The 22,218-nt window shown below is 40.1% G+C and overlaps 1 protein-coding gene and 1 pseudogene across 1 annotated transcript; both read right to left on the bottom strand.

Annotated features, from left to right (window-relative positions):
* Positions 1 to 5,388: 5,388 nt before the first annotated feature.
* Positions 5,389 to 8,377, bottom strand: LOC149237259 (uncharacterized). Its single transcript, XM_089369215.1, has 8 exons — positions 8,362 to 8,377; positions 8,199 to 8,274; positions 8,038 to 8,113; positions 7,595 to 7,806; positions 6,928 to 7,078; positions 6,743 to 6,828; positions 6,486 to 6,577; positions 5,389 to 6,340 (listed from the first exon to the last, which is right to left on the bottom strand). The coding sequence occupies exons 1-8, from the start codon at positions 8,375 to 8,377 to the stop codon at positions 6,018 to 6,020; spliced, it is 1,032 nt and encodes a 343-aa protein (XP_089225341.1). The 3' UTR covers positions 5,389 to 6,017.
* A 2,509-nt stretch (positions 8,378 to 10,886) lies between these two features.
* Positions 10,887 to 21,137, bottom strand: LOC149237260 (protein STABILIZED1-like; annotated as a pseudogene).
* Between the last annotated feature and the right edge of the window lie 1,081 nt (positions 21,138 to 22,218).

Consider the following 22,218-nt stretch of genomic DNA (forward strand, 5'->3'; position numbering starts at 1 on the left):
GTTAACCCCTCCTAGACTGTGCTGCATAATTGGGTTTTTGCAAAATTTTGGGCACTTAGGGTTAGACTCAAGTTTGATGTAGTTAGGATTATACTCGAGTCCTGGCGAAATTTGGTAAAATAGATACTTAGCCATAACTGAAAGGCAGTAATATGCAATGGAGTCATTCTATGAAATGATTCAATTTGGCATGTGAATCTCACATCTAAGGACCATTAGAATCCCATGGATGGAACTGATCAGGATTCAACCTGTCATCATGGAAAGAGACTGACCAGAGTTCAAAATGATGTTTGCCCTATGACAAGTATCTACTTGAGTCAAACACCACAAATAACTATTAGTGGAGTTGGGTATGGCACAACTACAATAATACTGGCAACAATAGCAATAGCAAACTATCTTACGAGATGGAGTTGATGTTCCCTGCCTTGTTGGGAATAATGGTAAGACGTAAGGGTTCTATGCACCTTTATGTATATTTTGCCCATAAACCAGGGTTCAATTGCTTTTAAAGCATCGATTATTAGCAACACCATCCATATGCTACTTATGGGATATTTAAGGAAAACAGTGAATTTACTTTTCAAAAAAAATAAAAATTGGGATGACTATTACAACAAACTATGCTACAATGATTACAACTAGCAATTGCCCCAAAAGGTGCAAATAGAGGCCGATAGAAATGTTAAATTGAAAGAATTGTATTTTGGTTCAAAATAATAAATATTATAATAATTCAATCATTCAAACTAAACCTAGTCAATAAATTGCCCAAAATAAAATAAATCCTTAATCAAAATTATACAAATTATTATTTTTAGTTTCTACCATTCCATTACAGCTCTAGCACATATATAAAGATACACAAAGTAAAGTATTGAAACATGAATATATTCTCATAATAACTCTGGGTTGGAGATCCTGCCATAATTTGACAACAAGAAATCAATCAGCAATATATTCTCATAGTCACTCTGGGTTGGAGATACCGCTACCTCTATTCTATGTTTCTAAAGCAAAATTCCTGCACATTCCACACTATCAGTATAAGTTATTATATTCACAATAGCCCCAAGCAACTTCTTAAAATCTCAATTCACAACTCCAGCAACATAATACTTTTCCTAAACATTTCCTTCAATGAAAAGATACATCCTCCCAAGATATGTCCAAAGTATGACAAATGAACAACACTGAATAATTTCAAATATATATCAAAGCAATACAAACATAGCAAGCCACTAGGCCCACTACTTCAGCCATCTTTACAGTCAACTATGAGAACACTAACCTAACAATAGTTGATCATAAAACTCAAAAAAATGAAAATAATGTTCATGCTAAATTCTCATAATTTTTATCTTTTACTTTTTGTTAAAAACTCCCCAGAATAGGACAAATGCAAGTTTCATAATCATTAACTTGTAAGATTGGTCACAAGTTTATTTGAAGCGTAGTCCAGAGGGTTGTAGGGGTCTTTACACTGGGTGACACCGTCATGCACATGGCATCCAACCATGGACAACGAAGGTGATCTTTAGAACAGAAAGTCTTGATTTAACACGGCCACTTTGATAGTGACAATGTGATCATCCAGTGAAAGAAGAACCAAATCATGCCAAGAGGGGTGACCACGGTTTAATTAAAATGTAATTACAGACCCAATTAGAAAGTTCCACCTACTCTATGCCTACGGTATTCCTGAGATGAGAAAGCATGAAATTGGTTATAGATCGAGAATCCACAGGCATCACTCTGAGTTGGAGATACCACATCTATTCTATGTTTCTAAAGCAAAATTCCTGCACATTCCAAACTATCAGTATAATTTATTATATCCACAATAGCCCCAAGCAACTTCTTAAAATCTCAATTCACAACTCCAGCAACATAATACTTTTCCTAAACATTTCCTTGAATGAAAATATACATCCGCCCAAGGTATGTCCAAAGTATGACAAATTAATAGTACTGAATAATTTCAAATATATGTCAAAGCAATACAAACATAGAAAGCCACTAAGCCCAATACTTCAACCATCTTTACAGTCAACTATGAGAACACTCACCTAACAATAGTTGATCATACAACTCAAAAAAATGAAAATAATGTTCATGCTAAATTCTCATAATTTTGATCTTTTACTTTTCTTTTTCTACCACCATGACGTATAACACAATAACAATCATATGATCGACATAGAGCTCTCTCTGCAACTTAGTCATCCCCAATAATTAACTACTGGGAATTTTGAAAAAATAATTAGATAACTCATGTCATGGTTTGATCACTATTGGGAAAATATTGATAACTACTTTTCTAATCACGTTGAAGAAAATCAAATCATTCATCAACCAATGGAAGCAAATTGACACAAAATATCTTAATATTGACTCAGAATCAAAGGTTTTCTTTTCATTTTTTTCTTATTTTCTTAATCCGTTAACTCCACAAAGAACCTGATAGGACAAAAGTTGATCCTACACTAGCCACAATTTGTTTTAATGTAGCGAAAATCCCTTGGAGAAAATACTCGAATGCTCTTAACAATTACTCAAAAACCAACGAATGCTCTCACAGTAATAGCAATTGCCACCATTGGGCACGCAGCTTATCAGAAACCACTCTAGACAATATCCATTGTCAGCCCATCATCACAAATCAATGTTCTCATGTCAAAAGTTTGGATTTAAATTAAATATCTACTCAGGCAGTCTAAATTGGATGATAGTCGTCTGCAACCACATCCACGAAATTTCGTCCCAGAGAACGAGCGTACCTGAATTGAAATCAAAGGAAGAGAAAAAACTGCAGGACTTAAATTCAACCTGCAATGGTTTATGGCATTGCCGTGCTGACATAGAGTTTGGAATGCAGGACACTTCATCTCCTTCAGCATTTCCTCTTCCTCCTATTTAACAAATGGCAATTCTTCTTTTCTTTTCACTTTTTTTTCCATCAATTTTCTCTTACAGCAGACAAGCCAAAGGTTTACTCAAAAACCCATTCTCTCTTAAATATACCCTTTTGGTACGAGTTTTGACTCGCATTTTTTCATTTTCTGTTGTAGAACTTTTTGAGAATGTTTATATTTTTATCTTTTGACTATATTGAGGAGATCATAGACGAAGATTTGTGAACAACCCTCAACTTGCTTGTTGACACACTCCACTGACTCATGGTATTTTTCCTTACTAATGGCTATAATAAAAAAAGCCATTCATAATCCAACTGATTCTTTCGTTTCAACAAAAACCCCATTTTTATGGATGTTCCTAGTTCATCCTCCATATGAAGAACCATGTGAAAGGAAAAAATCATAATCTGGATGTTTCACCTGATGTAATCTCAACCATTGATATACAGGATACCAACAGGTCCAACCTTGCGAGACCTGGCTGCCTGCTCTCTTTCAAGTCAAACTGCATTGATCACTAAGACTTCAAATCACTAATCACATCCTTATTGTAAATAAAAAGTAGCATATCATCTATGTACAAAATGCAACAAGGAAATGACCGCCATTTTGTTTTTAAGACACATAGTGATCCAATTTGGTTCTCTAGAATCCCAAAATTAACATGAAAGGATCAAACTTTTGGTAATAGAGTCTTGGTCACTATTCAATCCCAAAATTAACATGAAAGGATCAAACTTTTGGTAATAGATTCTTGGTCACTATTCAAGACCATAGAGAGATTTCTTAATTTGCAAACCAATGACTCTGTCTTTTTCAACATAGTGCTCTATTATTGTTATATAATCTATCTCCTCCTCCAAGCCACCATGCAAGAAGAATGTTTTCACATTCATCTATTCTATATCTAAATCAAAAGCTCTTGCTTTAGAAATAGGGAATCTAATAGATATTAGTTTAGCGACTGTGGAAACAATCTCACCAAAGTTTATGTCCTCAACCTAGGAACATTGAAAGAGGAGCATAAAAATGTAGCTCTTGCAACTCCATAGCAATTGCAGCAATAATCTACGATAAATTAGGGTGGCAAAGTAAAAAAAGAGAATAAATACAAAATTGTCTTTAGCCTTAACCTGAGATTCTGCTTGCCACAGTTTTTTCAATTTGGTTCATACCACTTCTAAAACCCTTATATTCTTCATCGGAATCCAAGGAGGTAGGCAAGAGAAGGGACAGTTGTTCCAGCGTAGCCACATCAGGTTTGGTGACTCTACCCTCCTCAGTATGTTTTCTAAATGATGATCTTCATTTGCAACAAGTTGTAACTTCCTGAAACGATATGGTTTAGGGTCGATCAACTTCCTCAGACAGTGTCCCAAAACCTCATCACACCAATTTTTGAACCGTGTGACTTCTTCGTCTGATTCTGGTTCCTGAACATGATAGAAATAACTGAGGACATGAACCATCCTAATTCCCGCACCTCGGTTATTACCTGCAGATTCTTTACGAACAAACTGTCAAACAACAAATAAAGAAAACAGAGCAACGAGTTTTTCTCTTTCAAGCAGCAAAAAACTAAAACAGAGCAATAGGTTAATGTTAGAATGATTCAAGTACTTACAGGCGATCTCTTAAGTATCTCTTAAGTACATATATTTGTAAATCTCGAATAGATTGACACTTTATCTCTATTTGCTTTACAATCAAGTCCAGAAATGTTAGGCCATTTCGTACTTCAATGACGGATTTGCATATTAAATCGAATAGCTTAAATTTTAAGTCAATTTCAAAGAATTGCCAATCATTGCAAGGAAGAAAGTTTGCCCATTTTTTAAGACTGCCACATATATTACATTAGAAATCAACATACATGCACATCAAGATTCAAGATGGGGACCCATCTACGAGCCAAAGGGCATGCACACCAAATCCCCCTTCATACATAAGCAATGAAAGCTAGCATATCCACTCAAGATTGCCCTTTTTCTAACATCGTATTGAACTATGCCATAGAATAAGCCCCCATTATTTTAGAGGTATTCGAAGATGTAATTTGGCCTTCCCATTAGATTAGAGGATTTAAATACAAATTAAAATAGATAGAAGGAAAAGGCAAACTGCTTGAATTTTTTTGGCAGCTTTAACCAAAAAAGTCTCATAGAACAGTACTAAATTATATCACACAAAATTTCCATCACAATTAAATAGGTCCTACAGTAGGCCACAAAAACAGAGAATGTAATATAAATCTTATATTTTGATGGAGCATCAAACGGCAAGCCTAGCCTAGAAGTAGCAGGGAGTTTTTGAAGAGGAAAATATACTTTCCTTGCATTGGTTTAACATCTCCCCCCAACCATGCTATAGAGCTTCTCGCTTGCCATAGTGTAGAAGATTTTGATCAACAACTTAAACAAGAAGAATAATGATCCTTCATGAGAATTGTGGAACAAGATCGAATGGATAATAGAGGGCTTGGGAAACCTTGAAGAAATATGCTTCAACCACAACAGAAGATCTGTCAATCAAGTAGCCAATTCGCTGGCAAACAGGGCAGTATCAACTGCAAAAGGCAATCAAGTTTTGAATATTGAGGCCATTACAAACGATCATGGCCTATGATCTCAAATATTTGGAATAGGAATGGAGGTATTGATCATTCTACGATAAATGAAGACTGGAGAACAAAAGAGATTTCCCATTACGTACAACTCAAGTGGATCAATCTCAGAAGAATGATAAATCAGGGGCTGTGATGAAGGACGTAACCCAGAAATAAGCTCAATAAATATACAGGCAGACCAAAGATAGTCAGTGTTCTATACTGCAAACACCTATCTGTGGATATTAGCCTTGTTGACCATTTTCAATAAGGGATCAGAGATCTGTCCCCAATTCTTTTGATACAAGACACTGGTTCAACAAATTCATGGATTTCTCGGAGAGGAGGTAGAACTTCTAATCCAAGTAGCTTTGCAGGTCAACGTGAGAGCTTTGCAGGTCAGCTTTGCAGGGCCATTGACGCAGAGCTTTATCAGGTGTTAAGATGGACTTACAATGGATTGTCAGAATTCCATCTAAAGATTTTTTTTTCTAAATTGTGCAGCATTTCTGGAAGATAAAGAAATTGCTGTGTAGACGCTGGTGCAGATGTGGGACGCGGAAGGCTTCCTCAACAAGCCAGGGACACCTTATTTTATGGATGCTAGGCGGCAATGCATTGATGAACTGGTAAGAAGGTGCTTGGTGGAGCGTGTGGAGTATATTGTTGATGATAGTACTCCACCCTGTCCCCTTCAACTTGTAAGAAGCTAGACCAAATACTGGTAAAGCTATCTTCGGAGAACCCCCAGAATTGCTTATCGAAGTGACAGGAACACTTTTCCCTCCAGTACTTACATGAACACTGCCACCATCTGCCAAAACATCAGTTAGAGATCAAATGCGGAGTGAGAAAATCATAATTCAAACAGCATCAACATGCTTTACTGATATGAAAACTATGTGAACAAAGTAGCAACAAGATGGAGGGAAAGAAAATAGAAAACAGATGAATCAAACATTTTAGTGGAGCTGAAAGGGAATGAAAAGTTAGGAAGCAGGCAGCCAGGTCTCGCAAGGTTGGACCTGTTGGTATCCTGTATATCGGGTACCTGTAAGGAAATTCTTGTTTTAATTAGATAGCGGTAGATAATGAAAATTCATCTAGACGTTACTGATCGCATTGAACAAAATCCAATAGAACAGGAATGCTTAATAACTAACTGGCCTCCACACCAACTTAATCAAGGATTGCACAAGTATAATTGATGGCATACCAAGCAACCGAGAGCCAACTGATTGGCAACAGATCAATGCTTCTTAAGGTTTTCAGTTGTGCAAAGTCCTTGGCAAGATCTCCAATCTGCAACATCCAGTTAACAGATATTAATTTTAACCTCGCAATTGAAACTACACCATGAAATAAAACATTCCTCAAAATAAATGCATAACCGAATCTTACCTTGTCAGCCAGAGGTTCACGACTATATGGAGTTGCTCGCCCAAAATATTGAAATGAAGGGCAACTGCTTCCTTCACCATCATCACTAGAAAAGCCTTTTTGTGCAGTTTTAGAGTGACTTCTATTGCCCCACCATATTTTGAGTCTCACTCTGCTTCATCACTACTACTACTACCTTTACTACCTGTATCTCTATAATCATCACTTGCATCACTCTCCTCACCAAAGGACCTACAAAAAAAAACAGAGCATGTTCAGGACTCAACTGAGCCAGCATGAATCACGTGTCCAAATGTTATCAAGTTTTAAATGATATTGCTCCAATGAAAGACATGTACATTAACACTGAATTGTGACAGGAAAAATCTTGTCTTAGATATGACACAACTGATATAGAGAGTCGCCGAAGCATGCAATATTTTCATCGTCTGGAGCAACATTAGAGCAGAATCGTTTGCAAAGATAGATTTCTCCAAAAAAAAATTGTTAAACAACAGGAGCTAAATTGTTAAAGTTAAAACAACAGAAGCTACGGTGTATATTATGCCTTATTTACCATATTATTATTATACAAAAGCATTCAGCTGTGGTCAGATTTACAAAATATTAAGGAACCTCCCTTTGACATGACTTGCTATGAAAATAACTGGTGAATTGGATAATCTACCTGGTGCCAATATTAGGTCCAGAAGGGTGAGTGTAAAGTTGAATGTCAGCAAGAGACGGTACATAATACTGCATAACAATGTCGCTTCTATTCAACACTATCGGTACTCCAGCACCATATGCACTCCACTCGTTGAATGACTCCCACAGATCACCAAGACTGAAGAAGGGCATGGATTTGGCTTTAGAATCCCTCCATCCTTTCATGAATGTCTGTGAAACCAAGAATTATTCCTATTATCAATGAAGAGCCAATGACAGAACAGCTAGAAAAAATTGTGTTGTTAAAGATACAGGGTTCATAACAAAAGTTATCAAAATCCTAAAATGTACATTTAGCTACAAGCCTAACATTACTAGGGATAAAATAAATACACTTGGAATACTAGAAAATTATCGGAAATAGACTGGAGGCTCATCACAATAGGGTTTCAAAGCAAGTACCTTGGGCAGATACTGAAGAGGAACTGTTGGAGTTGTAGATTCCAGACACCGATCCAGATTACAACAGCATGCCTTCCTTCCAGAAGCAGCAGAAACAGGAGAAGACACAACCCTTGAACAAGCGTCTTGGATGGTTGTTTAATAGAAGACTAACCAACTACCTTGCCTCTAACAAAGACTTTTTTGGATCTGTTGCACCTTCAAGCTCATCCAAGCCACTGTCATGAAATTGAGTATCTGCAAAAGATTCTAGCAGTTTCAAATCAACCTCAATTCCCATAACAACATTTGTATTGAACCGCTTTATTTGTGTAGCTTAATTACCGGCTATAACAGCCATTGGAGTTAGTATGAACTTAAATTTAAAAAGGAGGCAATATCAGCAATGATCAGGCAAAATATGGTGATTTTTGTAAATTTAGGTTAAAATCATTTTTTATTTTAGAGAAAACTTAAAGCTATCTTGATTGAATGAGAGGTCTTCAAATTTAAATTTAGAAGAAACAGGTTAACCCTCTGAGACGCAGTATTAGAAAGCATAACAACCCTTGATGCTACTATTCAGGCACTCAATTTTGGAGCTTAAATTAATAACATTAGGCCTTTTGGGGGTTTAAATAGAGACCCCTTGTCATCCAAGTTGTTGACCAAGTTTCTAACTGTATTATGTAAGGATTGATTCTCTATCTATTAAAACGGGAACTGCAACTGGTAATTCAGATCTCGGGTCAAATCATCAGTTTTTAGAAAAGCAGTCTACCACAAAATGGAAGACATTGTGGATTGCTACAACATATTCTAAACAGCCAATTAAATAGACTGCCAAAAAATACAAATTCTGTGTAGCATCCTTAGGAACTTATTGAACTGAACTATCACGACCACAACGTCCTGCAATTTTCTAACTGCAATGACATTTCTTCCTCTCTGTGGTGTCATGTTGGTGACTGGAAAAATTGAAGGCCTCTGACATACCATTATTGTTGTTGACCAAGTTAGGTTCACAGGTGAAAATAGTAATTGATTAAACAAGATGTCAATCATGCAACTAACATGATGTTCTATTGAATGTGGAAGAAGGAGCATTTTCAAAAGGGAAATAATCCTCATGATTCAGGCCTTATTCATAAAATGTAGGATAAGCATGGAGTTAGTTTGACACCTGACCTTAACCAGCTCTAGCTCAAAATCAATGCACACAAAAACCACCTCCAAGTAGATGGCACACTCAGTGGTTGCAATATTGACTTGAAGATTTAAGGTTTTCATCGGCTGAATCACAGCAAATGATGTGTACCATCCATCAAGGCCTTCGTGAACAGATAAAACCTGGACCACTATGTTTGACAAATTTTGAGCTTTGTTGTTCAGTCTTGCAGTAAAAGCAATTGATTAAGAAGCTTGCTTGATTGAAAAGCATGACATATATTGGACACGGCCTTGAATAAGGGGTCTTGCGTCTCGAAATCGAGTTCCAAACTCTTTTTCCTTGTGTCTTCAAAAACAGTAGTAGCATCTGCCTGTTTTCCATGACGGCAAAGGTTACTGATTAGAAAATTGTAAGTATCAATACGTGGCACCAACCCATTCTTTAAGATAGCATCCAATATTTCAATCTCTCTGCTAAAGTCAACTATTTATCAAGTGGGTGTCAAAAGATTCATATAGACAAGCTTACCAAAAAATATAGGGACCAGATGAAACTGCAACCACTGTCATATGATATCCATATAGGCAACGTTTTCTTGGTAACATCCGGCAATATAACTTTTTGGGTTTATGTTTTGGAGTATGATGGACATATTCAACTAAGAAAATACAGCACTTGGCCCTAAGTTCCTTTCTGCTGAGTGCTGCGCTGTTCGAGCATAAGCTCGATAGCCTATCCTTTAAAGCGCTTAACGAAATATAGCAGCCGAGAAATATAACAGCCGTAAGTGTCTAAAATCCTTAAAAATAGCTTGATCTGATCTACATAGCAAAAGCCGCAATTTTCTAGCCAAATTTCATCGTTGAAACGCTAAATTAATTTGTCCCGGACGCTATTGAATAAGTCACAGACACTTCGAGCTCTACAAGCCATATATAACCAAAATTCACTATAGAGAGGCTAAATCTTTGGCTCAAACGATCTCCAGTAACAAATTGAGGGTGAAATGACCCATTTTCCAAACAAATTTTACCAATGAAATCTAAAGTTTTATACCATCTCCAAATTCTTCCAAGAAAAGAATTTACCATTAATAACAAAGCAGTGTATAATAATTCAAGAGCACATACTGTCGCAGAAGCGCTTGAGGTTGACCGAGCTGCTCCTTGCAATTCGTTGAATCGACCAGCATAAAAAAGGCATGGAAGAAAAGGAAATTGCTGAAACCAATCTCTCTCAAGGCCCTCTCTCTCTGAACTCAAGAAAATCAATAAATCTTGCAGATTCTTTGAATCTATGGTCTCATCAACACGGCCGAAAGGCCGAACGACTGCTAAATCCCGAATCCCAAATCCCAACCTCAATCCCTATCCATCAGACAAAGAAATCACCGAGGTCGAACCCACAACATCGCCCTTATAAACAAAGAACACATGATTTCCTGTAAGATTGGCAGACGAGTTATTGCACCGGGTCGTGGAAGAGAAGAACACGGAAAGCAGTTTTGGTGAGGGAGGATAGTCCGAGAACCTATATTAGATGTCAATTAAACAAGATTCCAATGCCCGCTGAATGTGGACGCCAACACCATCCATATGCTACTTATGGGATATTTAAGGAAAACAGTGAATTTACTTTTCAAAAAAAATAAAAATTGGGATGACTATTACAGCAAACTATGCTACAATGATTACAATAATACTGCCAGAGTAATAAGCTGTCCAAATTGTCAGCTAGTAAAAACATATTGATAATTGGAAGGCCTGATTTTTTTTTCTAAAAAGTTTTTCAAACTCCTATAACCCCTTCTTCCTTGCCCAAAGCAACCACTACTTTCTTTAAAATAACTTCAACAGGCAGATGTGAATTTTCAACTGCTTTTGATATAGATGCCCACCGCTCTCCATGCCTTGGTTCTGCAGCAATGCATCTCTTCAGAACATCCTGTTGGATCTCCTCAGTTCCATGCTGAAGTTCAAACTTGTAGTATTGGGCCCAAAAATCCCCATTGTCTGGTGCAAGAGTGACTTCCCTGTTCAAGCAATTCCTGGCCTTATCAACCTTCCTATCATTCCAGAACAGCTTGGCAATAGCTGCAATCACATATGGATCATGATCACATCTCTTGAGTGCATCCATACTCTTGCTCTTTCTCTGAGGCCTTGGAGCCATCTCAATTGATGCTGCCCATAATATGCCACTGGTCGGGCACTCCTGTAACGCCTTAGCCATCAGGATCTCACTCTCTTTCTTATTGCCATGCCTTGATTCAGACCTGATAGCAGAAAGCCAGAGCTCTGGATTTTGAGGGTTCCTCTTTCTAGCTATAGTAAGAATTGCCCTCGCCTTGCTCAGACCACCCATTTTTTCCTCCAATTTAGCAGCTGAGAGCCATAGAGGAATGCACCCTGGACTATTCTTGAGGCCTTGCTCATAGACCTCACGTGCAGCCTCCAAGTTCCCAAGATGATCTTCAAGCTGTCCTCGCATTAGCCACAATTTAAAGAATGCAGGATACTTTATAATCCCTTCATCAAGCAGTGACCTCTCCTCTGCAGTGTTTCCTAGCTCTCTTTCAACAATTGCTTACTTCATCCAGACTCTTTCTGTACCACCTCTCTCACGAGCCTTGGCGAGAAGCATCCTTGCTCTCTCAGGCTCATGATTTTCAAACTCCAGCTTGAGTGCAGCTAACCAAATCTCCTTTGAGTTGGGTATTGCAGCATAAGCCTCCTGCAAAATTGCTCGAGCGGATGGGACATCCCCTGCAAGCCACTTTTCCTTAGCTCCCATCAGCCATAGCACCTCTGCTCTCGGATAGTATGTCACTGCTTTTCTCAGTAAGGCATCCAATGATTCTCTAGTTCCATGGCTCTTCTCTAGCTGGGCAACCGTAAGCCAAATACTTTTCTTAGCAACAAACACTATAAGGGCATGTGCATAGATCGCACGTGCAGTTTCAATTGATCCCCTCTTCTTGCATTCCTCTGCATCTGCAACCCATGTTCTCTTTCTATCTTCCTCTTCAACTCCAATAGAAATTGTGTTGCGAATTATTTCCTGGCAAGTCACACCAGACCCTGCTCGCTCTGCGGCCTCTGCCTCCTTCATCCAAGCTTCTCTGTCAATCACTACCCATTCCCTCTGCAGGGACCTGATTCCCCTCTCAATAATCTTGCCCACCATGGTTGTGTTTCCATTGGCCTCCTCAAGCTTCGCAGCAGTGATCCAGATCGAAGGTTCCTTGGAAAGCTTCTCCCTAGCCTTGTTGAGAACCTTCTTTTCCTGATCGTATGTCTCAAGCCTTGTCAATGCAAGCCACATCTCCACATGTAGTGGAAAGCACTCCACTGCCCTGTGAAGCAAAATCCGGGCATCCTCCTCATTTGCCAACTCCACCACAGCCTTCCAAAGCCTCACAGAGTCAGGAATATGCTCCAGCCCCTTCCTCAGCACTCAACTCTTGTTCGCATCATCATGTTCAAGCTTTGAAGCTTGCATCCACAACTTCACTGAATTGGGGATCGCCTTTACACCGCGCGTAATGACCGCTTTGGCTTCATCCGGACTCGCCAATCTGGAAGCCTCCAACCATACATCTTCATTCTTTGGGCATTCTTCACAACCTGAAATGTTCAATATAAAGAAACAAATCGTAAAAGCCGAACATGTAAGAAAAAATATTGAAAGGTTTACTAGAATCTGGAATTTGACTCTTAACCAAAAAAGAGGACCCATAATTCATAAAAATACAAAACAGACAACACTTTTGAATCAAATATCCTTCTAAATAAAAAAAACTTGTAGCCTACATAACTAAGAAGTTAAATCACCAAAATCAAATCTCTATAAATAGGATGTTCTAATAGAAATGAAACCTTAAAGAGCTGACACTTCTCAACTAAATTTTAACTGAATTCTGATTAAATTCAACTCCTGAATTTGAATTAATAAAAAGGTTCTGCAGGGCAGGAACATAACCTTTTTGAATCAAATGTCATGCAGCCTGTATCTTCCTTGCAACCTCCTCTAGCCTCGCCGCCACAATCCAACCAGGAGGATGCTTCAGGTTAGTCTGCGTAACCGACTTGAGCAACAATCTGGCCTTTTTAATATCCGAAATCTCCGCGTCACTGGTAATCTTCATACTCTTGAGATCAGTCAGATACCCCTTGGGATCCACTACAGTCAACCCTGAAACCGAATCAAATAGCCTATCGAGCTTCAAAGACAGCACAGTCCCTCTCCCCTCTCCAACAGCCGTGAGATCAGTCACCGGCGTCTGTGCCCAGGGTGTCTCTGTGCCACTGGCAGCCCTGCTTTTCGGATCCAATGCACTGACGTGCTCCTTCTCTTGCCTAGCCTTCTCCAGCAATGTATCCGGAACTAGAACAGAACTCTCAAACCTCTTTTTCTTGTTCCGAAGTGAATAATCCCCAATCTCTAGTATGCTGTCCCACTCCTCGGTGGAGAGTGTTATCACTCAGGTTGTTCCCTTTGACTCCTAAGGGAATACGACCGAGGTAACCACAAACCAACTTTGGATTACAGGTTCTAGCCTACCTGCAATCAGAGAGTGCTCTCTCTTTTGATTTAGCTTTGTTTTTAGGATTTTAGGCTAGTTATGAAGTATAAGGTTTTGTTTGAATTTTGGTTGTCATCTGTTGTTTGAAGAAGGGCTTGCAATGATCAAAGAGGGTATATTCCATTGGGCAAATGGAGTCCATGACTGATTATTACTTAGTGTCTGTGATAAAAGAGTGTTATTGCAGAGCCAGATAGGTATCCATGATACAAACCTTTGATTTGAGAGGAAATAGTATAGAACCACACCATGAAAGGCAACAAAGATTTCTTTCTTGGTGATACAGAACATAAAAGGCTAAATCTTATTCCAGAGCAAAAGGGAATTCTCGAATAGAATTTACCATAAAATTAGAGTAAATAGGAGCATTTAAAAATTCCATATTTACAGCTAATCTTTGAAGAAAACATAGTTAGCAGGAATGATTGAGTTTAGGGTGTCTTACTGGACAAATCCTGAACTATTCATTTTCCTTCCTACTAAGAAAACATATATCATAGATGAGTTATGTAAACATATAAAACACAGAGACAGTTAGGAAAACACTTATTGTATCATGAGAAAACATGAGAGTCCTGCAACAGCAACCAATCCCATCACAACATGTCCAAGCATAGCCAAGTTGAGAAAACCAGCGGCTTCTTGTATTATACTTCTCAGAGCATACAACCGAGTTCTTCAGAACAAATAAACAACAACCCCCAAATAAGCTAAGCGGGGCGTATATATACAAAATTGTCTTTACAAAATATCTGAAAATGAGTCATCGACTCATAACTTTCTCTACCAACTCTCAAAAATAGTGGATACAATAGTTATTGCTATTAAAGAAGATTGATTACAGCTAGTCATTCCTGTCAGAGATCTTTTGACTTTTGGGGCGTCTTGGGACGGCTGAGCACCTTTGCATTGATTTTGAGAATTAGTTTATGCTGCCCTGTCATGATGTTGCTGCGTTGGACACATTGATTGCATTATCCAGCTGTACCCAGTCACTGCCTTTTTTATCTAGCTGTCTTCCACTGTTGCTTTAAGTAGATTTGATGCATGAGTCATTTGAAAATGCTGACTTTAGGCCAAAATTAATTTATCAAAGTATAGTTTCTATCATACTCCTCCACCATTATTCAGTGGGCAATTGGTGCCTCTGCATTTTGATTAGAATTTCATCAGCTTCAGTGTATTTGTAATAATTGGGAGTAACTACAAAAAGGTGCCTGATCTCATGCTCAATAAAAAATAGATTTTCCATCTTATCGTAAAGATCCTGCCCAGATGGGGGCCCTGCTTCCTCTGGAGCGCTTGCAGATGCTGTTATTTGATTTGTTACAAAGCTGTTGACCCTTTTGGCATAATTTTCATGTGATAACAATCTTCCAGCACTCGTCACCAAACTGGGGAGGCCCATGTTATGCAAAACTGTGATTTTTGCAATAAATTCATTTACTTCTGCTTGTATTTCCTGACACTTTCTCTCCAATGACTGGACATAACTTCTCAGGGTAAGCACCCTTTTAATCAACAGAATAGTATCGGTTCTGTCTCTACTGCCCATTCCTGCTAGCTGAAGGCCAGTCCGATTGTTAAGGACATTTATCATTCTGTTGGTTATTTCAGACATGCTCCCTAAAGATGCCCTGGCTCTTTGATTTTCAGCTTGAGCTCTGCTCAGAAGATTCATTTGTTCATGAACTGTTTCGATGGATTGCCATTGATCTGTAATAGATTGGCCAATTTTAGCCCATAGAATTTTCTTTACATAAGCTATAGTTTTTTTCATGGTTAATTCATTTTCCAGCTCCTTTATCTTCTTTTCCAGGGTTCTAATTTCCCTTGTCCTCTCAGCCACATTCTGCTTTGATTTATCATATTTCTCTTCTAGTGTAGCCAATTTTTCTTTTGCTACCTTTAGTTCTGCCATCTGTGCCTCAAGAGCCTCCAGTTCCTTCCTCATATTCTGCATGTCAAGGCTGGGTGCCTGCTCTGGTGCTGCCAAATCTGGTTCTGGTGCTGAAGGGCCTGCTTCTGATGTCCTTTCTGGGGGAGGAATTATTACTTGAGGAGTATCCTCAAGATTTATAACTTGCTGAGGTGGCTGAGACACCTGTTCTCCTTCCTTTTGCTTTAAGGCTGCCTCTAAAGCACCTTCTGTTTCCACTAGCCTTTTGTGCAAAGCCACCAGCATAGCCGTCACATCTTGATCTTTTCTTTGCTGGGCAACATCTTCAGTCTGAGGGTGAAGGGTTGGTGGTAGCTTAACCAGCTTCTTCAAAGCTGCTATGTCCTCATCTTTCTTCTTCATTAATGCTTGCACTCCCTTAGGGTCATTTGGATCATGGCCCAGTTCTATGATGATTTCTTCCAAGGACTTGATTCTGTTATCCTTGGCTTGAGAGGAAGCTTTCTCTAGCTCCAATTGAGAAGTAGTGTTATTTAGGGAGTTCTGCAACCTATGTGCCAATAGGGTCTTATCAGCTAGTGTAGCATAAACCATCTCCCCTGTTTGTTTGTGCAGTTCTATCTGATCCATAGGATGGATGTCCTTGGCAAAGACCTCTAGGTTGGTCCTGATATAGTCGGCAGCTGACTGAGGCTGCAGCATGGTGGGCCTAAAATGACTAAGAGTCAATTTTCCCTCTTGAATATCATAGGCCGACATAAGCCTTTCTTGATTGGTTGGCGCCATCTTGAGCAGCTGGTTTTAGAGTTGGATTCTAATTGGCTCATTTCTTGATTTTATCTCTATAAACTGCTTCTTGATGCTAGACTCAGACCTTGTCCGCTGCCCTGATGAACTAACTTCTCCTCCATGCTGTATTTCTTGTTCCTGCTGATAGGAACTGGCTGATGTTTCAATGTTGGGAGGTAGCATGGTACCAGTGGGTCTTTCAGGCATCTCCTCCTCAGAAAAGGGATTCAACCTTTGTCTTTTCTCACCTTGTTGATCTGTTGAAGTGGTGAGAGGAGTTTCCTCCTGCCTGTCTCTCTTCCTTGTTCTTTCCTCATTAGCTGGAGTTTGCAGCACCGAGGTTTCCACTGTTACCTCCTGCCTAGGAGGGACCTTTTCCTGAGTTTGTTGCTCTGTATTTGAAGGTGCCTCAGCCATTCCTTCTTGTCGTTCTGCTTGCTGCTCTATGTTAGAGAGTGGCTCCTCTTGTTGCATATCTTTTCCTTTAGCTGTAGTTGCTGCTTGAGTAGAGGCTTGGGCAGATTGATGGGGAGTAGTAGAAGAGGAAGCAGCTACTCCAAGATGCTTGAGTACTGGGGAGCAAACTTGTTCAAAAAATTCCAAGTCAACTGATTTTTCTAACTGCTTCATTTCTTTTTGTGCCATTTCTTCCCTAGAACATGCTTCCACTAGGGTGCCCTCCTTCCATTCTAACTGATTTGCATATTTTTCAATGTGTGGGATGCTGACATGGTCATAGCTCGCAAGTCTGTATCTGACTCTTCTAAGACTTATAAAATGATTGGGGTCATAGGGTGACCAAAGGAAGCTTGTTTGCAGCTGGAAGCTCTTTAGAATTTTATCTACCTCTTGCCATGCTTCTTCTCTTTTGTTGAAAATGAATGGGCCCAGTTGGTGTTTGATTTTGAGCTGTGCTTTCTTATTTCTGCTATGAAAGTGAATCATGTCTGCATTTCCAAATTGCCGGAAATACTCTAATGCAAAAGTCTCATGGGGACATACTTTGGCAGTCTGTAAGGGGCTAGCTCACAGCCATATATTCTGATTACTATGTGGTCTTGGTAGAAGTACCAATCTCCAATGCTATAATTCTTTGAAAGCTGGAGGATCTTCTGCATATCATCGGTGAGTCTAGGAGGAGGAGAACTCTGTAGCAGAGACAAGGCTGGATAGATGAACAGATCAATGAACTCACAATAGCTGTATGGGGAGCAAGAGATGTGGTGACAAACTGATGACCAAAATACCACTGACCTCTTGTTTCCTTTTGCATCCAGCTTTCTCAAGGAGACAGGGAAACTATCAGGCTGAAAGTATAACATTAAGTGATATATATAAGAGGTGTATTTGAATACCCTTTCCCTCTCCAGATTCATGAATTTCTCATGAATATTGTCAGCAATGAATGTGGCATAATCATACTGGGGCGCAGGAGGCTGCCCTGGAGTGAACATGGATAACATCACCAAGGTTGTATCATCTACAAACTCACTGGTATTGAATCCCAGAATGCAGGAGATTATGTCCACTAGCAGTCTCCCTGTATCATTGAACCAGACATGTAGATAGGGAGAAGGTTGTCGGGGCTGATATTCTGGTTTCATGAACAACTAACCAATCTTTGTGACCTCTGAGCTGGGAAATTTGGCAGCTTCTTGTAGCAGAAAATTCATAGAAAGGGGGACTAGAGGTCTAGTTGGTTTAAAGTTCAACATCTAATTTATGGATTGTGGAGTGACGTGGAATAAAACATTCCCAGATGAACTCAAAACTGCTCTCTGTGAGGGGTCATAGTGTTCACAACACTGATGGATGAGGTCTGGGAACACATTGACTTGAGGTAGGTAATAAATGGGCAAATTAGACTCCCAGATACCTATGTCATCAGCACCACTCATGTATTTATCCCTCAGCTCACAAACAGTATGTACATGATACTTGGTAGTTATCTCAACTGTCTCTTTAATTTGATGATCCATGTCAGCAAGGGCCAGCCAGTCTAGGTTCCTCTGTGGGGCACTCAGGGGAGTAATGTTCAAGGCCACAGGGGTCTCCATGCTTTAATTATCCTCTGAACTGGATTTATACCTGAATTGTGGATGAATGTGGTGAGTTTTGACAGAGAAAGAGATTTTCAGGGAGAAACAGGGTAGCTTTGGCAAAATTGAGGTGAAATGCTATCAAAGGAGGTGAAACAGGGTGAATTATCTTGCTGTGGCACGCCCTGCGACACGAAAACTCTGTGAAGGGTGTGGGTTAAGCACAATGCAGTGAATGAGGGGACTTTGATGAATTTGGGACCTCCAAGGGATATTAGTTCAGTCTTTGAAGGTATAGGAGTTCAGAATGCCGGATGGTGGTTATTTTGCGTTTTTAGCTTGTGAAGACTGAAAAAACCAGTTGGTGGGAGAAACAGGTAAATACCTGGTTATGGCGCGACGGGAGGCAGATGACCATGCGGAATTCCAGGCGGCAGCAGCTCAAGGACGAATTTCTGGAGGTTGGCAGAAGAACGACGTAAACGCATGCAAGTTACACAGAGTGCTAAAATATGTGAAAAATACAAAAAACCATGACTTTTGCGCGATAATATGGAAAAATTGGTTTTTGGCGCCTTTTTGATGGATGACGTCAGCATGACATCATTGGTGGGGTCGGGTACGGCGGGATGACGTGTCAACTGGTGATTGGTCGACGTGGACGAGCGACGTGGCGGACAGGTCGGAACAATGGCAGAATGGAAGCTGACGTAATGTTGATGCGGCAATGGCGTGGTGGTGATGCAGGGATGACGTAAGGCGGAAAGGCAATAGCGGTAAGCGGTTTTATCGGACCGCTTTTGGTACGGGCCCGGTTTGTGTCGGAGGTCGCCCGATACAATGAGAAATGGACACGCGTCCACGGACAGACGTCATCTTCTGACATTTTTCGGGCGCTAAAGGACGGCGATCGGGGGCGGTCCGAAATCGCCGAGGGCCGTCGGATGGGAGGGCCCGGATCCGACGGATGACGGGATGCGGAGATGTCAGAGCGATACGGCGGGGCCCGTATAATAAACAATTGTTATTTGTGGAAAAGCGCGCCAGGACAAAACTTTGGATAAATGAAAATTGTGGGTTTTCTGAGGTTTTCGGGGATAAATGGTAAACGATATATCCGTTTATAAGGTGCGCTTAGGGTTATTAAATCAACCGGATGTTGATTTAATTCCCAAAAATAAAGTGTGAACAGATATTCCATGGGACTCGGACTTTCTCCCACTTCCAAACTTTGGGATATATGGCTAGATTGCCAAAGGGGGGGAAATATATATATTTCTGGGATTTTTTGCACAATAATGCTATAATAATAGGGAATGGGAGAACTTAGGGAGCTATATAGTAAAATTAGGGGTTAATATGAATTTTGAAATGTGGGAGAGAAATAGAGGGCTAAGTTTAAGGAGTAAACTTAGATTTAGAAGCAGATGAGGGTGAGGAATGATTTTACACAAGAAATGTGGCTTCTTGTGTAATAGGAATCAACACCTTGGCTTGATGTTGCCATAATCAAAAGGTGATATTAGTACACAATGAGGAAATCCCATTGGACCTTTAGGGAATGTTAGAAAGATGTTTTGTGGGGAATGATTGGGGAGTTAGACATGCTTCACTGTGTTGTTACCAAAATGTTGAGACAGGTGAACCTTCTCTTGTCAATATATGCTTTCTGCCAAGGCCAACAATATAACTGAAAACAAGCTTCTGCAACCCCTTTCTACCTACCCTTCTTAGTACCTAGCATTTTTTGTTACTTCAGGGAGGGTGCACTTAGACTTGCAAACCCTCAATTGCTCTTTTTCTTTTTCTTTTCTTTTGAGTTTCTATCTACAACTACCCTTATCACTTCCAAGGGCCCAGATTAAGCAGTTGGGAACCTTCATTCTCTACCTGATCTGCTAATCTGCCAAGATTAGACAGTTTGGACAGATTCTCTTTCTCTATTCTACAACATCAATTTAAACATGGCATGATCCAGATTAGGCTGTTGGATCACCCATCCAGAAGTAGGACACTATCCAAACTATATACAGACATGTTCTTCCACAGAAATATGGGATCTTTGCATCATCAAAGTAGAACATATTTGGAATTTCCTCTGCCAATCATGAAAAATGAAACCTATTGGTATAGGAGGCTAACAGAGAGCGTATACAATTTCCTCTTAAGGTCTGCAAACTGCTCTGTAATTTTAGGGTTTGAGGCTCTGTACTTCTCAATCTCCTGTTTCAGCCTTGCCTCCCGCCGGTCCTTGCGGCGAGAGTCCATTCTTTTATCAATGCTCTCCCAGACGACATCAACTTCCTTATCGTCCTCATCATATTCGGCAGAGGCAAACAAACCCACATCGTTACCCTCAAATTCATCGAACTTCTCGTTCTCATCATATCCCTTCTCGTCGTCTACTTTTTCCTCCTCTTCAGCACCCGCGGCACCGGCACTGCCCTTGCCCCGTCCTCTGCCCACTGACACGCCTCCTATGGTAGTGGCAGAGCGGTCCGGGGCAGCCCTCGCAGTCCCGATATCAGACCGCGTGGTGAACCCCGTGGCCCCTCGGTCCAGCCTGGCCACATAGTTCGGTGGGGGTTTTGTGTTGAGAAACTCCAGCCGGGGCCGGGGAACAACGGGCACTTGCATTCTTCCTGCAACGAGGAGTCGCAAAGGCGGCAGCTAATAGAACAGGTTTCCAAGTGATCACCCTGTCAAGTTGCAGACCCTCTCAGCGGGCTCTGTCTGTGTCCTCTGTGTGCTCTAATACGCTTGTTGGGTCGCTCCTCTTACTTCTTCCAAGCATGCATTACATGCGATGTCGCTTCGCTGCAGCTCCTTTGGGATTCGGCAGTATCTTTCAAGGACTTCTAGCATATATGAAAGCCTCCCCTGCACCTGTCTCTTCATAGACCTGTTCTGCTGCCCTTTGGCTGCATTTTGGAGCCTCCGTAGTCGCGTTTTAAGGCTCTCTTGACAGAAATTTAAGCCTCTCCTTAAGTACGGATTAAGGCTCCTCTTGACCTGTGATTAAGGTACCTTTGGACTGCGTGTAGAAGCCTCTTTTCACCACGGCTTGATCTCCTTTAGGATGGTGCGTATAAGCTCCTCTTGATTGTGGATTATAAACCTCCTCTTGCTGTGTATAAAACCACTTTAAGATCTGTGGCTGGTCGGTGGGAATAAGGATGCCAAGTAGTCGGGTGTTGATTTATGATAAGTAAAAGAAGCTACCATTATAAACTGGAGCAAGGATGAAGTTATTTAGGAGAAAATTCATCCCTCTAGGCAACCCTTGTCCGACGTGTTTGGAACCTTACCGATCCATTTACCTTACAATTTCGAAATGTTCATTGCGGTATAATTAGTTTATTGTTCTTATCAAAGGATTTGGCCAAAAAATATCGAGTCATAAGTTAGCTACAGTGATCACCTACATAATGGCATAACTGGAATGGATCTATTTCTTAGGGTTCTCTGTGGGTTACCTTGAGTATGAAAGAAATATCATGATAAAAGGAGTCATCTGTTACTGCAATCTATTTCACCTTGTCTATGCAACAAGATCAAAATTAAATTGGTCAGTAGGGCAACCGATATTGTCATGCTTTTCAAAGGTCATGGGTGAATCCTTGAGTTCCCAACTTTTAACTGTCCATGAACTATCTTTTCAAACTGTTTCAATTAACCCTTACAGGGTTTAGTTCTGGTAGTTGGTTAGATTTCAGAT

This window comes from Pinus tabuliformis, chromosome 8 (genome assembly GCF_031772625.1).
Source record: "Pinus tabuliformis cultivar Carrire ecotype Pingquan chromosome 8, CPIR1, whole genome shotgun sequence".
NCBI classification, from domain to species: domain Eukaryota; kingdom Viridiplantae; phylum Streptophyta; class Pinopsida; order Pinales; family Pinaceae; genus Pinus; species Pinus tabuliformis.